Source organism: Herpailurus yagouaroundi, unplaced genomic scaffold (genome assembly GCF_014898765.1).
Source record: "Herpailurus yagouaroundi ecotype Mexico unplaced genomic scaffold, PumYag 160, whole genome shotgun sequence".
NCBI classification, from domain to species: Eukaryota; Metazoa; Chordata; class Mammalia; order Carnivora; family Felidae; genus Herpailurus; species Herpailurus yagouaroundi.
The window spans coordinates 54305982-54322302 of NW_024412401.1; the positions used below are offsets into that span (position 1 = coordinate 54305982).

Genomic DNA, 16321 nt, shown 5'->3' on the forward strand with positions numbered 1-16321 from the left:
CCGGAAGGCGGGCCGGAAGTCTGCCTCGGGCCCGCCCCCTAGCCGTCATTGGAAGGAGCCCTAGGAAGGGGCGGGGACCCGGCCCAGTTCTGGCTCTTCATTGGGTGAAACCGAAGAGCTAGTAGAAGGGGCGGAAGCTGGCTTCCCCCTGACGCTTCATTGGCTAAAAGCGAGAACTGGGCGGTGTCTTACAGTCCGAGTCCCACTTGGGTTGCTGGGAGCGGCAAACCGTCGTCCCGCCCCTCGGGGTACCCTCATCATTTTAAACACAGAATTGAGGACCAGGCGGTCGATCACCCCGAAACCTTGGGGCCTCCCCTCGGGCCTTCGCTCCCAGAGGCCTCGAGTCTCGCTAAGCCCAGGGATGTAGAGAGACGCGAGCAGCGAGGGAACCCGGAACAATTCTTTGGCGGAACCACTGCGAGAGGCCCCTAGGAACGCGTGGAGGGCCGGACCGCGACGAGCCGGACCAGACGTGCAGGGATGGCGGCTGCGGACGCGGGGCCAGGGACCGCGGTCCCCGTGGACCTGCGGCGCGAGCGACGCATGGTGTGCGTGGAGTACCCAGGCGTGGTGCGCGACGTGTCCAAGATGCTGCCGACTCTGGGCGGCGAGGAGGGCGTCTCCCGGGTGAGAAGCTGGGGTGGGAGGGGGAATCGCGCGGGGGGGGGGGGGGGGGGGGCCGGGGCCCCCGCGGGGGGGGCCCCCCCCCGCCCCCCGGAGTCGCGGGACCTCGGCGGGAGGGACCGCCCAGGGAAGTGTGGTTTCCTTGGTAACGGCGCTTGAGCAGGGCGCTGGGCGGCCAGTGGGCGGGGACTTGCCTTGGAGTGGCGGGAGCGACGGGAGACCCCGAGAGGGGCGGGGTGTCCTTTCCGTCCCCTCCTCCCGGGAGCCGCAGCCTCGGCGGCGCTGCCCGAGCGCAGCTCAGCTGCAGCCCCCGCGGTGTGCTGGGCTGCCCTGTTCTCATTCAGAGAAGACCCAAGCGCTGCGGATCAAGACCGCTGGCCAACGGGACAGGGGATGAAGTGTGTGGTTAGGGTTAAAGATAGTAATGGCTAGCAACTTCTTCGGTATCAGGCTCAGTTCCAGGTGCTTTACTGACATCGGATCCAAATTAGAACCCTGCCCAGTAGCCACTGACGTCCGCATTTTACAAGGAAACCGAGGCAATTTGTTCAAGGTCTGCAGGAAAATAAGGGAGCTGGGATGAATTCTTGCCTTGTGCAAGGCTCCGGGGAAGTGCTTTTCCGTGCACCAAATATTGACATGTCTCTTCTGTAGAGAGTCCTTCTCTGCCCTAATTAAAGTGGCCTTAGTAGTTCATACCTGCCCCTTCAATCTGTTAATTGCAGTCTGAAATTGTGTTTTAACGCGTTTATTGTCCGTCTTGGTCGCTTGGCTCTGAGACTGTAAACTGCATGAGAGCAGGACTTGGTCTCTCTTGTTTACTTCCATAGTCCTAACATCCATAACAGTGCCTTCTTCCAAAATACTTGTCAGATGCGTGATTGAATCCTCACAACAATCCAGGGAGTTAGGTACCATTATTCCCACTTTTCAGATAAAGATACCAGGTAAGAAAAGCTGGGTCAAAAAACTCCCGCGTGGTGCAGTGGGGGTTTGAACTCATGCATTTCTGCCCTCTGAAGTCTGAACTCTTACCTGCTGCTTCCTCCTCCTTAATGAATATTGAAAACCTGTCATTAAGCACAGGATGCCATAGAGGCTGTTAGTCACGTTTTGCTGTTTGATCCTGATTTATTGACTTTACTGTGGTACTGACAGAATCCTTACTGTCAGTAACCTCAGGGATATTTGTACCCAATTACAATGAGAGCCTTTGAGAAGACACTGGTCATTGGTTCATTCTGTCAGTGCTTCTTGTGCACGTCCTCTGCCAGATCCATGTCTGGGGTTATTCCCAGCCTCGTGGTCTCATAGGCCAGTGTTTGGCGAGAAGGGATTCCTGAGGGTTGGGCCTCCTTTTAACCTTCTTTCCCTCCACGTTTCCTGAGCACCTCCTAAGGGCCAGGCTGTGTCCTTAGTGTTGGGGAGCCAGCAAACTAGAGAGCAGATGATCTGGGTTCAGTGAGCATCATTGGTGTTTTCATACGCACACAGCTGACACTACTCTTACCCTATGTGGGCGACACGTGCCGAGTGGTTACCATGACTTAGCAGACTGAGTGTGCTGCATATGTCTGCATACAGCAGTCCTGCGAGGGGGTGCTGTTAGTACCTCGTTTTAAGGAGAACGAACCAAGACTTCAAAAGGAGGAGTGATACTTAGCCATACTCGTGCTTGTTCCTAGTTGATTCCATTTCCTTCGGACTTGGAAACATTTGCACGGAAGTCTGAATAGCAGGACCCTTTGGAGCAGGTAGTTCCTAGAGTAGGAAGGTCAAGACAAGCCACTCCCCCTGCCAACCTCAGTTCCTCCATGGTAAACTCAGGGATGAGAAGACACCCCCTCACCCCCCGCCGCAGTCTTGCTGGGAGAGGTGCATGACTGCCCACACCAAACAGGCATCTGCGAGGTGATGGCTTCACTTAACTGGTAGTTATTATCTCCAACACTCCAGCCTCTCAGAAGGGAGAGACGATCCTCATTTTCTCTCCTACATAAAAAACAGATACCTGGATTTGAAAAATGGGTCTTCTGAGAACTAAAAGCTCAGAACGAAACATCAGCCTCCTGGCCCTTCCCTCGTCAGCTGGGTCACCGTCAGGCTTTTGTTGAGACAGGAGCAGCTCCCTGCCAGCTGCTTAGGCGGGCACTGCTTCACTGTCTTCCTTGGCCTTTGCCACAGATCTACGCAGACCCCACCAAGAGGCTGGAGCTGTACTTCCGGCCCAAGGACCCTTACTGCCACCCGGTATGCGCCAACCGCTTCAGTACCAGCAGCCTGCTGCTGCGGATCAGGAGGAAGACGAAGCGACAGAGGGCGGTGCCGGGTCCTGGGGCCCACCCCGAGGTCACCTTCGACATAGAGATGCTTGGCATCATCTCCACCGTTTATAAATTTCAAGGTGACTGCAGCTTACTGCGTTGGCTTATTTCAGGACCTGTGCCCACACTCCTGCAGGTACTCTGTGGCCCATCCACACAGTGAAGAGGGCCATATATGCTCAGGAATCGGGTGGGGCATGAGCGGAGCGGGACAGTGCAGGCCGTGGACTGTGGGCTCACTGCTGTTCCACATTCTGCATTCTTTTTTTTTTTTTTTCAACGTTTATTTATTTTTGGGACAGAGAGAGACAGAGCATGAACAGGGGAGGGGCAGAGAGAGAGAGAGGGAGACACAGAATCGGAAACAGGCTCCAGGCTCTGAGCCATCAGCCCAGAGCCCGACGCGGGGCTTGAACTCACGGACCGCGAGATCGTGACCTGGCTGAAGTCGGACGCTTAACCGACTGCGCCACCCAGGCGCCCCTCCACCTTCTGCATTCTTAAGAAGAGCTCGATTCTATGAGTAATCTTTTAATTTTTAAGGCCATTATGTAGGGCCAAGTAAAGCTGGTTAGCAGGCCTCCAATTTTTGACCCTCAGGGTTTTGGAAACTTCCCTAAGGCTTGACCCCCTGCCGGTCTTGCCTCTTGTCTGAAGCCTTCCCAGATCACCTCAGCCCCTTGGGACCTCATGTTCTTTGGACTCTTGGCCAATTGGGTGTGTCCCGTGGGGCCCTCAATCCAGTTTGCTACCCATAGGGAGCCCCAGTGAGGAGGCAGTAAGGGACGGGATGAGGAGGGCAAGTAAGGAACAGCAAGTCTGTTTGGGTGGGTAGCTTGGCTTCCCTCAGCCTCGGGCTCTCGTCCGAACAGTGTGGGGCCCTGGTTCCTTAGGCCCTCGTGGAGGGTCCGCGTCAGGGGTGCCGTGAAGGGGCTGGTTCGCGCACACAGGAGGCACTTGGCAGGTTACTGGCCGAGCCTTAGGAGTGTGTGGTTGCAGCTGCAGTTCTAGGAGAGAATCTGACCAGAATAAAGATTGAGAAGGAAGAGGGGGCTAGAAAGTGGCAAGAAACGAAACCAGGGCCTGGGACCCCTGCGTTGGGCGTTTTGAACGTCAGTCTTTCCGGTGGAACGTGGTAGTCACCGAAGAGGGCCGTCCTTCCCGGGGCAGCGTCTTCCGTGATTCATCTTCTGTCTGTGTACTTGAGCCAGCACCCCTCGGCTCAGTGTGCGTCCCAGACAGCAGCACCGCCCCACCTGGGAGCTCGTGGGAGGTACAGCATCCCGCAGCCTTCGGCAGGGTCCCCCGTGAGGCGTGTGCACGTTACGTTTCAGGAAGCACTGACCCAGACCGTAGCCTCGCGTCCCACATAAGCCCTCAGCTCCTCCGCGTGAGTCCAGGTGCGCGGAGTCAAGTGCACAGAAGTTTCCGGAAGGGTGTCCTTTCGGCTCCCGCCAGCGTTGCCTGGCAATGCCCACCGCACGGCTCCCTCGACGCCTCCCGAGAAGACGTGGGTGTGGGTGCGTAGCAGCTGCCAGTTCCTGGGAGGGGGTAAGAGGGTGTCCGCCATCTGGCCCCCTCTCTTTCCAGGAATGTCCGACTTCCAGTACTTGGCTGTGCACACGGAGGCGGGCGGCAGGTGCGTGTCTATGTATGACAAAGTGCTCATGCTAAAGCCTGAGAAGGAGAGTTTCTTCCACCAGGAGCTGCCGCTCTACATCCCCCCGCCCATCTTCTCTCGGCTGGACACCCCGGTGGACTATTTCTACCGACCGGAGACACAGCACCGGTAAGCCCCACCCCCACCCCCACTACGGCATCAGGGTTCAGAGCAAGGGCCCTGCGGTCACAGGGCCTGGGTCTGAGGCTCACCTCTGCCACTCGCGGGTCAGGCAGCCAGCACTGCCGGCTTCGCTCAAGCCTGTGGCTCCAGTGCCTCGAGACACAGAGCAGCCGGTGACTGTGCCCCAGCTGGAGGCCTCGCTCCGAACTCCCCGCACCATGGAGAGTGAATCAGGATGTCACCCTCAGCCTTGAAGTCCCATCCCCAAAAGCATGAAACACTTAGAAGGGTGAGTGCCTGGCAGAGTTTGGTAGAATAAGCAAGTGACCAGTCCATTTGTAGGGAGGTGGCTAATGGAATCACAGCCCTTCTGTGCCAGGGAGCATCACGTGGCCTCAGACAGCAGGCTCGTGGACTGACGTGGCACTTGCCCAGGGTACCTCGCTCTGTGAAGAAAGCAGGCGTAGGAGCACGTTCTATAGCATGAAAGTAAGCTGTGGTATGATCATAGAAATCTAGAAAGATCTGGAAGATTGGGCCCAGAGCAGTTATCTCTAGAAGGTGAGAGAATGTTCTTTCCTCACTAACTCTTGCCATCAACAAGCACTGACTGCCTGTTGTGGCCCGGGGCACTCCTCGGAGCCTGCGTCAGTGTCAGCCGAGAACAGCACAGCACATAGGAGGTCCTGTGCTGGGCGGGGCCGGGAGCTGGATGGAACACAAGCAGATGATGAGTGAGCAATGGGCCCGTGGCCTGGTGCACGTCTCAGAGGAGATCAAAGGGGTGTGGGTCATAAGGGGCAGTGAGTGGGCTGAGGGCTGGGGGCCCCCAGAGGGGCTGACATTTGAAACAGACCTGGGCGATGACACAGCTGGGTAGGTGAAGATCCGGGGAGAACGTTCTAGAACAGAGGATTGGCACATGCAGAGTGGTCGCAGGGTGAGCCTGGGCGCATGGTAGGGGTGAGAGTCTCATGGGCCATGGTAAGGGGCCTAGATTTGGTCCGAAGGGGAAGGTATGTTCTCTTCCTTTAACAAAATACGGAGAGTTCCAGACATAGCCCAAAGTAGTGAGAATTGTCTAGTGGAGGCCGGGCTGCGGTAGCAGCTTCAGCGGCTGGCACCAGTCTGCTGCTTGCCCGAGCTCGAGCCCCAGCCCGGCAGCGCGGCCTCGAGAACGCACCCTGCGTGCCTCCTGCAGGGAGGGGCTTGTTTTCTTACACGACCCTGCTGAACCTGCCGCTCTGTCACCAGAGCGAGGAGCCTTCCATGTTCCCCAGCACCTTCCGGCACCGGTCCGCTCGCAGTCTCCCCAGCCAGAAGCGGGCCACGCGGCAGCCTCTTCGCGGCCCTTGGCCTGTTGGATCCGTAGCCCGCACTCCCTCCTGACCGCAGGAGCAAGTGGTGGTTAGGTGGGCAAAACGTGACAGAAACGTGGAAGCGGAAAGGGTCGGCCGCGCCCTCCCGGCCCGCAACCCTCCACATGGGATGATGGAGTTTTCCGTGTGTGTGTTCTAGTCGGCTGTCCTCGGCACAGGAGTTTTAGGGGAGAGACCATGTGCATATTTCTGAAATGTTCTGGTTATTTTTATCCCACAAGCATTTTACTCTCAGAGTCAGAGACGGACAAAATACGCAGAAGAAGAGGATAGGCCCTCTGCACTGCTGGCCCTGGCTGGCAGTGGCTGAGTCACCCTCTGTCCTCTAGGGCCAGTAGGCAGCTGCTCTGAAGCTTCTGACGGGGTGATAAGGGAGGAAGGCTAGCTGCATGTGGTTTATCGATTTTCCAGCAAATGGAAAGAACCTGCCTTTCTTCCCAGGGCCCCCATCGATCTTTCTGCCCTGCTGGCCCCTCTGTGGGTCCAGGGAGGTCCGGCTTCCTACAGGACGACGGGCAGAGGAAGGCTGGCCTGACGGGGGTCCCTCGTCCTTGAGGAAGTTCGCAGGGAGTCTTTTCCCTGTGCTGACGGGCCCCGGCGGGCAGCCGCTCCTTGCTGTGCTCTGGCGGTGGGCTGCCAGGGCTGGAGTGAGCCGCCGCCTGTGCCTTCCCTCTTGGGAGTGGTCGGGGTCTCGAGGGGTAGCCTTGAAGAGCGGGCAATGTTGTACCTGTTCAGGATGGTTCCTAATGGAGTCATGTTACAAAAAAAGGCACAGACTTGCTCCCGTCTTTGTAATTGTGTTTTCCAGTGTGAAAAATCACCTTGTTCCTTGTAAGTATACAGATGGTTTGTACTCGTGTAGAAAATAGCAATCACCTGAATGAAAACCTACGATGTCCAGGCCCACTTTAAAATGCATTTCAGAAGAATCTCGGGGTTTGGGGTGAGGTACAGATGCGATGGCAGTCACTGTTGGAGCTCGTGATGGATTGTGGGGCTTCTGGAGGCTGTTCTCCCTGCTTCCGCCTAGGCTTGACATTCGTGACCTCCCCCCTCAGCGACAGCCGGGCCTGGTGCCCAACGAGAGACCTGAGCAGACGTGGCGTTAGAATGCTCACTCGCTTCCAGCCTCTGTGCTGTATGATGGTAGTTCGGTAACGTCCGTCTTCCCTGCACCTGCCTGTTGCAGAGATGCTTCTGGGCCGAACGTGCTCTTTCGGAGGGAGGCAGGACAGGCGTCACCGGGCCCCTGGCCAGCCTCCCCGGGTGGGAGTCCCGGCTCTGTCCACACGAGCTCTGACTCCAGGCGGCTTTCTGGCTGCTGTCGGTTACCTCGCAGGAAACTGGTTCCTTCCTCGTGCAATTGTTTTGGGGTTAAATAAGCGAATCATAAAAGCGTGGCTGTTGCCTGACAGCTGATCAGCCGTGTCCTGAGTGGCCGCGCCTTTCCCTGACCTCCCTGCCCGCCTGACGGGCAGGCGGCTGGCGTCACAGCCCGGGGGGCTCCCTGCCTGGTCCGGTCAGGCCCGTGCCTGGGGTCTCCTCGGCACCCGGGCCCACACCAGCTCTCTCTGCCCCAGGGAAGGCTACAACAACCCCCCCCGTCTCAGGCGAGAACCTGATCGGCCTGAGCAGGGCCCGGCGCCCCCACAATGCCATCTTCGTCAACTTTGAAGAGGACGAGGTGCCCGTGCGGCCCCTGGAGGCTGCAGTGCAGACGTGGAGGAGGATCTCCACCAACCCGGTGGACCGGAAGGTGGAGGAGGAGCTGAGGAAGGTGAGCTCGGGCGGCCTCTGCATGGACCACCACCCCCCCCCCGGGAACCCGGCTGGGCCCCCCCTCCGTCCCTCATCATTTTGCCTTCGGCTGTGCTGACTTTTTAAAACCGGTACATCAGCACGTGGGAGCTTTTCACCTCCAGATGTCACACGTCAAAGCCATGCTGGCACAAGCCGGTTCCTTGGGGGCGCTAAGCAATCGGTACATCATCTGCTTGTGACTTCACAGTGGAGCCTGGGTTTGGGAAGCTTTTGCTCATGCATCGTTGGAGCAAGAAACCATATGGAGCACCTCCTGTGCTTCATCCCCAGCATGCTGGAGGGGACCGAGTGGCCTTCTGCCCGTCCCCTGGCTGGCAGGTCCTGGGAGAGCCGTGGGGCCTCTCACTCCTGCCTCTACAGGCACAGACGGCAGGTTGTCAGTGAGACCACGTTGCTGCTGGCCGAGGCTCACCTCTTCCCTTGCTTAAGCAGACTGTTCCCTTGGGGTTGTTTTCTTAAAGAGACTGTGTGGACACCTTTCTAGGGGTCACTGGTCGCTGGAGGCAGTACCTGGGGGACCACTGTCCGAGGCCCTTCCGTGTTCTCTGGACACAGTCCAATCCGCATCCTGGCATAGGGCGCTTCCAGCCCTGGCCCTGCCATGCACCAGCCACACTGGCCTCCTGCGGTCCTCTCTTGGGCCCGGCCGTCCGCTTCGGCCTTTACGATAGCCCAGCTCAGGCTCCGCCCTCTAGGCTGGAGCTGCTTGGGGTCCCAGAACACTGGCGTGTCCCCCTCTTGGCCCTGCCCTGGCTTCTTTGTTCATCTGCCTCCCCCACTGCCCTGTGAGCTGCATGAGGACAGAGACCGTGTCTTTCGTGGTCATTTCCGGACACGGAAGTCCGGAGGTCCTGCAGCCACACCTGACCTGTGCTGGGTGTGCGGGGCTCCACCTGTGAAGGCAGGGACAGTGAGTGGGTGCGGCCAGGCCCAAAGGCTGCCGTGTGCTTGTCAGCAGCCGCTGTCTGCCAGCTCCTCCCCCAAAGGGTCTGCTGGGGGCTGGGCCAGTCCGGAGAGGCAGAGCCGGTGGGGGGGAGGGGCGGGAGGCTGCTGGTGTTCATCCCGGTCTCTGCCTTGACCCCCCCCCCCCAGCTGTTTGAAATCCGTCCCATCTGGTCACGTAACGCTGTCAAGGCCAACATCAGCGTCCACCCTGACAAGCTCAAGGTTCTGCTGCCCTTCGTGGCCTATTACATGGTGAGTGTCTGTCCAGCCTGGCACCTTGGGTCCCGCCAGGATTGCCCTGATCTCTGCTGTGACCTCCCAGAGCCACGGCAAAGCTGGCGGCTCTGTCCTGGTGCCCCCGGGAGGCCTGTTACAGCCCCAGGCAGGTCCCCTACAGCCTCCTCAGCAATGCTAGCCGTCCCTCGGCGATCTTAGGATTAGAGAGTAATCGCATAACTTCTGAATAAAGGGATTGTATGCTTTTAAACGATCTCACATCGAGAACCTTCTAAGGACCAGGGGCTGGGTTAAATGCTGTGTACCTGTTACATCCTTTGTTCTTCCCTGGGGGGTGGCAACAGGATTCCCTTCTTCCTCTGAGGCAGAGCCAAGGCTCAGACAGGTGCCTCGACGTGCCAGGGTCCTGTAGCCAGCACGTGACGCAGCCACTGGGACCCCAGCCTGTTGGGCTGCAGAGACCAGGCTCCCTAACCACAGGGCCCCCAGCCTTGGCTCATTCTACCCGGGCAGAGTGGGGTGGGGGTGGGGCAGACCCACCTTGGACTCGGTCCAGGAGGGCACGGAGGTGAGGTGTCATTACTGAGGTTGCCAAAGGTGCCGGAGGAAGGCGTCCTACCTGCCGAGGGTCCCCACGTGGAGCACTGGGAGGCAAGCCTGAGATGTGACCGTAACGGCGATGACAGATGGGGCACGAAGAAGGCTCATCCCTCCTGTGCTTGGACCCCAGACTTCAGAGAGCGGCTGTCTGTCTTTTAGCATAGGCTTTCTAGACATAAGGGCTTCAGGAGTACTGTTTGGGGACAGTATATCCTGTCCATTAGGATGGCAGTAACATTTATTGGGCACTTACTATGTGCCAGGCACCGTGGTGAAGGCTCCCGGGTCATCATCTCATTTAATCCTCACAGAAACAATGGAAAAGGGGGCTCCTGTCCTCTCGAACAGGAAGACCAAGTGGCCTGCCCAAGGTGACAGAGCTGTACCCGGCAGAGCCGGGGTGGGGGTCCGGAGCTGTGTCCCCAACTCATGTCCCCCCAGGCCTACATCTCTGAGGGAGCCAGGGACCAGCCTTGGCCCCACCCCACACTCCCGCCTTTTGTCCCCAGATAACAGGCCCCTGGAGAAGCCTGTGGATCCGATACGGGTATGATCCCCGAAAAAACCCAGATGCCAAAATTTATCAAGTCCTTGACTTCCGAATCCGTTGTGGAATGAAATACGGTAAAAATTACTAACACCTTGGTTTTCTTTCTCTCTCTCAATGTCTTTTTCTACAGCATTCTCTTCTGTAATGGGAATGTATCCCTATGGCGAAGATAAAAAAGTCTTTTCCTCCTGGGTGAGATCTCTGCAGAATAGCGGAGAGATGGGGATCCCAGCCTGGGTCCCAGCTCCACCATTGGCCTTCGAGCCGCTAAAGTCGTTATTCGTGCACTCGGTCCCTCCACCTGTTATGGTTCCTGCGGTGGGGGCCGGGCCCCCTATACCGCCTGGTCCCCAGGCCTGCAGTGAGGCAGCGCACGCAGAGCGCCGGCACACGGTCCTGTGTGGTCGGTGCCGTAAGGGTGGCCGCTGGGGCCTGGGGCCTGGGGGCCTGGAGTCCCCTTCTCAGGAGCCGGCCCCAGCGAACCCTGGCGTGCGACTAGCGCAAAGCCACTTCTGATGGCCAGGAGGGCCCTGCACCCGCATGCACCCGACATGCCCTTCCTCGTCTGCAGGTTACGCCCCAAGTGATATGCCTGTCAAGGCCAAGCGCAGCACCTACAACTACAGCCTCCCCATCACTGTCAAAAAGATGCGTAAGTGCCCCGGCTCGCCCTGTGGATCAGGCTGATTTGCCCTCACGGAGACGCTGAGGGAGGTGGGCATCAGCATGCTGGGGTGGGGTGGGGTGGGGTGGGGTGGGGTGGGGTACGGTGGGGCTTCCCAAGGGGCCAGCGCTCCGGGAGGGGTGGGGAGAAACGTCCTCCCGGATTCCAAAGTATTGTTGCTGTCCCCTTGCAGCCAGCCAGCTCGTCACCATGCACGACCTGAAGCAGGGCCTGGGTCCGTCGGGGACAGGTGGCACGCGGAAATCGACCTCTAACAAGTACAAGCTCAAGGTGGGAGCCCCTGAGCCCCAAAGGAGAGCATCCGCCTGCCTGGTTGGGGGTGCGGTGGACCGTGGAAAGGAGGCACCCCCCTCGTGCAGGCCAGACGCGCGCACACACACTCGCACATGCTCTCATCTCCCGGGTCGAGGCCACCAGGAGGGGCTTTGACCGAGGCAGCTCTTCCCACTTGGTGCCTCTGCACAGCTCCCAGCTTCCAGGATGGCCTTGGGGAGCACAGTGAGAGCTCAGGGTGTGAGCCGCCCAGCCCCGGTGACCTTGAGCATCTGGGCAAAGAGGCAGTGGCCGGTGTCAGCGGGGAGCGCAACCCCGGCAGCTGTGCGTGGCTGCCCTTCGTGAGCCCGTGGCCGCCACCTGGACCGGCCCAGTGGGGCGGGTGCCCACACGCACGCGGGGCCACGGCAGACCACCTGGCCCCGCTCTGGGGGGCTCACGGGCTTACGGGGTCCTTGGCTCACCGGACGTGGGATTCCGTGGGCCTCCCGCCCACTTGGGCTGCTGTGAGTTGCACCCCCAGCCTCGGCTCAGCTGTCTCGTAGGGGACACGTGCCAGGGGCACGTGCAGCAGAGGGGGAGAGGGCGGGCAGCGTGCAGGGCAGCAGAACGGGACCGGTTGGTAGGAGGCGGTGAGGAATGGGGGCGCACCGCGAGGGCCCGCGAAGCTGGCACGACAGCCCGCGCCATACCGCGGCTGCCACGCAGGCGGCTCATGGTCGCGGGGGCCGGGGGACCCCTCCTGGGGAGTCGGAGCCTCTGCGCGCCTACTCCCGGCCTCTGGCCTGTCTGCGCCGCCTGAGTCCAGGGGAAGAGCCGGGCCCGCCGGGTGTGGACTGGCCGGGGCGAGCTCCGACCCACCTTCCCGCCCTGTCCTCTCCCCAGGACTCGGTCTACGTCTTCCGGGAGGGGGCCCTGCCGCCCTATCGCCAGATGTTCTACCAGTTATGTGACCTGAATGTGGAAGAGTACGTACGTGAAACGGCCCTGAGACGCCAGGGTGAGGGGGGCGGGGCTCGGGACCAAGGTGTCCCGAAGCTGTTCAGCTCGGCCCGTCTCGGCGGGAAGCCCCGCCCAGGGCGGTGGGCACCACGGGGCTCCTGCGTCAGCCTGGCGGCTGCCAGGGACCATTTCTGGGGTCCGCCTGGGCTGTGCCTCTGAGCTGCGGTGCCGGGCTGGGCGCCGACGTGTCTTGTGGTTGAGTCTTGGGCCTCTCCCTCCTCTGCCCCTGTGGAGGTCTAGGACCCGGTGCCTGATCCTTCCCGGCGGACCAGAATCCCAGAAGCCTTTCACCCAGTTCTTACGGTGTTTAAAGAAGGGGTGGGGGGAGCTGGGATGGGAAGAGACGGGAGCACGTCAGACACGGCCTGAAATCTGGTGAGGGCCGGGGGTTCTCACAGGAGAGCGTGCGCGGCCGCATCCCGCTTTGTGCGCACCTTGGGGTCGGGGGCCACGCCGGTTAAGGGCCTGGGCTGGGAGTGTCCAGCGTCCCGTGGGTGTTCGGTCCTGTGCTCGCCCCCCCGCGCGGCCGTCCGAGTGCTGCTTTTCCAGGCACGGCCCCACCGCTGCCAAACCCTTACGGCACCTGTGGGCAGAAAGCCCACCCGAGACGCCGTGTCCTGACCCCCAGGTTACAGAGGATCATTCACCGCAACGACGGGGCCGAGAACTGCTGCACAGAGCGAGATGGCTGGTGCCTCCCCAAGACCAGTGACAACCTGAGGGACACCATGTCCCTCATGATCCGGCAGACCATCCGCTCCAAGAGGCCTGGTGAGAGCCGATCGGGGTAAAGGGATGCCCCGCTCTGGGGACAGAGCAAGTCTCCCCAGCGGACCCATCCCCCAAGAAATTGCACCCGGGTGGAATCGTCCCACCCCCCGCCAGGAGCCGGTCCCCCGGCCTGCCCACCAGGTCTCCACGGGTGGGAGTCACGGTGCTCAGCCCGGGGGCTAAGGCAGGAGACGGGCCCAGAGGACCGGGCTGGAGCAGGGCTGGTGCTGCCATCGGAGCCACCGCTTTGTGCCCTGACACCACCCTCCCTCTTCCAGCCACGCGTGGGCACGTTCGGCCTGTCTTCTTGCACTCGGAGAGCAGGGGCAGTGGGTGTGTGGGGGGGGGGGTGAGGAAGAGGAGTGGGCGCTCCTGGTCTGCGGGCGTGATGAGGGGCGGGGGAGAGTGAGCACGGCTTCCTCCCAGACCATCTGTGCTCCACGGAGCTGATGGGAGCAGGGGTCTCAGCCCCTTTGGGGACACGGCCTCTCGGAGAATCCTCCCGAGGCTGCGGACCTTCTCCCCAGAGAAAAGCACTCACACAAAATGTCCTGTGCATTCTCGGGATCCCTTGGACCGGTGAAGCCACCCAGCCTCCTCCGGGGGGAAGTGGTTTTCAAAGCCGTTGGCCTCATACTCCCCTGAAGCGCTTGTAAAACTGCAGAGTGCCGGTCCCCCAGCCCCCCGTGCCCCCCCAGAGCGGCTTCCCCAGGGCTTGAGCCCAGCCGCCCATAAGTGTCAGTAGGCCTCCAGGAGCCTGATTGCTGGTCTGGAGGCCGGGAGCACCAGTAGCTGGGCTGGGGGACACCGGGGAAGCCTGTGCTGGGACACACACGGCCTTGTCTCCCGGCCCCAGCTCTCTTCTCCAGCCCGACCAAGGCTGATGGCGGGAAAGAACAGCTGACGTACGAGTCTGGGGAAGACGAGGACGAGGAGGAGGAGGAGGAGGACTTCAAGCCGTCCGACGGCAGCGAGAACGAGATGGAGACCGAGATTCTGGACTACGTGTGACGTAGACCTACAGCCACGGCTGGGCCTCCTTGGTCAGACGAGACTGGTAACGGTGCCAGGACAAGCCGTGGCTCCCCAGTGTTGCCCACAGCAACCAGAACGGCCCTAGGAGACCCCTCAGAGGAAAGCTGGGACCCCGGCACTGGGTGCCATTGACCCTGGTCCTGCCCATCTGCCCCAGACACCTGCTGCTCCGGGATGCCCTCTGGCCCGGGGTGCCTGGGGACACCTCCAGAGGTTGTGACCTGGCTCTGTGCAGCCGTGAGCCAGCCCGGTGTCCGATGGGCTGAGCCGATGGCCACCACCTCTCTATGGTTGAGAACAGCTGGCGGTGGGGACGATGTGGCCTGAAGACGCTGCTCTTGCCTTGGAGGTTATGGCCGATGGCGGTCCTGGCGTGAGGAAGCTGTTCCACGGTCACAGACGGGCGAAGACGGCCCTTGCATTTGGATCCCATCCGCCTGGGGCCCGGCTGGAATCGTCCCGATCAAATACATTTTCCCAAGGAGTCTCGGTGTCTCAGTGGGGGGGGTCGGAGCCACAGTGGAGTTTCCTCTGGAGGTCGGGTGAGCATGTACGCGTCAGGCCGCAGACGGTCCCGCAGCCTCGAGCCGATCCCTTACTACTCCTCACAGGCGTGTTCTTGAGAGGCTCATGGGGAAACCGACCCTGTTGCCTCTGAGCTCCCTGCTGTGTAGCCAGAGGGGGTGCGCGTTCCTGGTGGGGCCGAGGCCGCCCTCCCTGGGGAGCACTCCCACCCGTGCCGTGGGGCGGCCGGGCCACCGTGCTGCAGACATGCGCCCAGTCGCCCCCTCCATCAGCCTGCAGACCGGGCCACCTGGTGTGACAAGTCCCTAAGTCACTTTGACTCTAAAGTCAGGTGCCTCCGGTAGGCCTCAGTCTGCTGACCAGGCTCCTGGGCAGCCCCCTCGGATGACAGATCACGAGCCCCAGTGGCTCACAGTTGGCCGAAAGTGGCCAGTCCTGGGAACCTGCCTTCTGGAGGAGAAGCTGGCCAGGCGGACTGCCCCAGAGGGCCCCACTCCCTGCTGCTGGGGACCAGGAGGTGCCCCCTCCCCCCCCCCTCAGAATAATTGCCTGTGGAACACGTTCTCGGGATAGCCGGACAAAAGGCACAAGTTAACAAATACGTTTCCTTGTCCTGGGGCAGCACCCGAGCCCTTTGCACCCGTGTCCTCATGCTGCCCAGCTGAAGCCACACTAGTCCCGGCCTGGCCCGCACAGCCCCTTCCCCGTGTCCTGACTCCTCCCACCTGCAGCTGCCCACCTCCCCCCACCTCTCCCCACCCCTCTCCAGCCTGTCGTCCACTCTGCGTCCCAAAAGGTTTGGATCTGGTGGACAGGCAGGCTTGGTGACAGCAGCAGGCATGATGTCAGGGGGGCCGTGGCCTGTGTCAGAAGCACTGGCTCCTGGGCGGCACAGGGCCTGCTGGGGCCCGGTCTGACGGGCTGTTGGACAGGGCTCTGGCTGTCCCCTGGCTCCTGAATGGGCCCCCGTTGCTGGAGGTGGTTGTGCAGCGGAGCCTGAACACCCTCCGTGAGCGGTGACTCCGCAGGTGGCCAAACTCAGAGGCACAGTCTTCAGGCCTTGTCCATGGTGGCCTTCCCACTTAGTAACCTTCTCTGACTACCGAAGTCCTACACGGTCACAGGAAACGGTGGTGGCTACCTCTGCTCTGTTTTCTCCCCCTCCCTGGCTCTCTGATCTGTCCCTTCCCTTGTCCGTCGGTTGGTCTCTGTCTCTGCTTGGCTTTGCTCCAGGGTCTTTGCCCGGCCCATTTCTGGGGCCAGAAAGCCCAGCGTTTCCTTTTCCTTAGGGAAGCCCTCAAGGCTGGGCTGGAGCCCCACTTCCCGCTTCCCGTGGGCCACCTGAGCCTCTGGTCTTCCCGTCCCAGGACTTGTGCTGAACGTGGGGTCTCTCCCCCACCCCAAGGGCAGGATCACCTACGTTGCTCCGGGTCCCCACCCCCAGTGGGCCTGTGGTGACAAGAGTCAGCCACACCCACCTGTGTCCCAGAAGTCCCATGCCCGGTCCCCTACAAACTCCTGTTGAGCTGGGGCTGGGGGGCAGGCGGGCCGTGGAGACCAAGCATGCCCATTTCTCCGAGGGTGAAACCAAACCCTTGTGAAGAAATGAGCCAGAATGCAGGGCAGTGGGCCCCCGGCCAAGCCGAAGGCTTTGCGGCCGTCTACCCAGTACCACCTGCGTCTGCTCCCAGGTAGGCAGTGACCTGCACAGGTGCGCTGTGGGCACCAGGGCATTCGGAGCAGCCAGCCCTGGGAAAGACAGAC

At 60.9% G+C, this 16321-nt stretch overlaps 1 protein-coding gene across 1 annotated transcript; it reads left to right on the forward strand.

The window, feature by feature from the left end:
* Positions 1-215: 215 nt before the first annotated feature.
* GTF3C5 (general transcription factor IIIC subunit 5) lies at positions 216-14517 on the forward strand. Its single transcript, XM_040482766.1, is given in 12 exon segments — positions 216-630; positions 2812-3031; positions 4542-4740; positions 7694-7709; positions 7711-7890; positions 9027-9131; positions 10226-10340; positions 10838-10918; positions 11124-11221; positions 12110-12192; positions 12855-12997; positions 13854-14517. Coding segments are annotated over 12 exon segments (1542 nt in total). The 5' UTR covers positions 216-483; the 3' UTR covers positions 14009-14517.
* The last annotated feature ends 1804 nt before the right edge of the window (positions 14518-16321 follow it).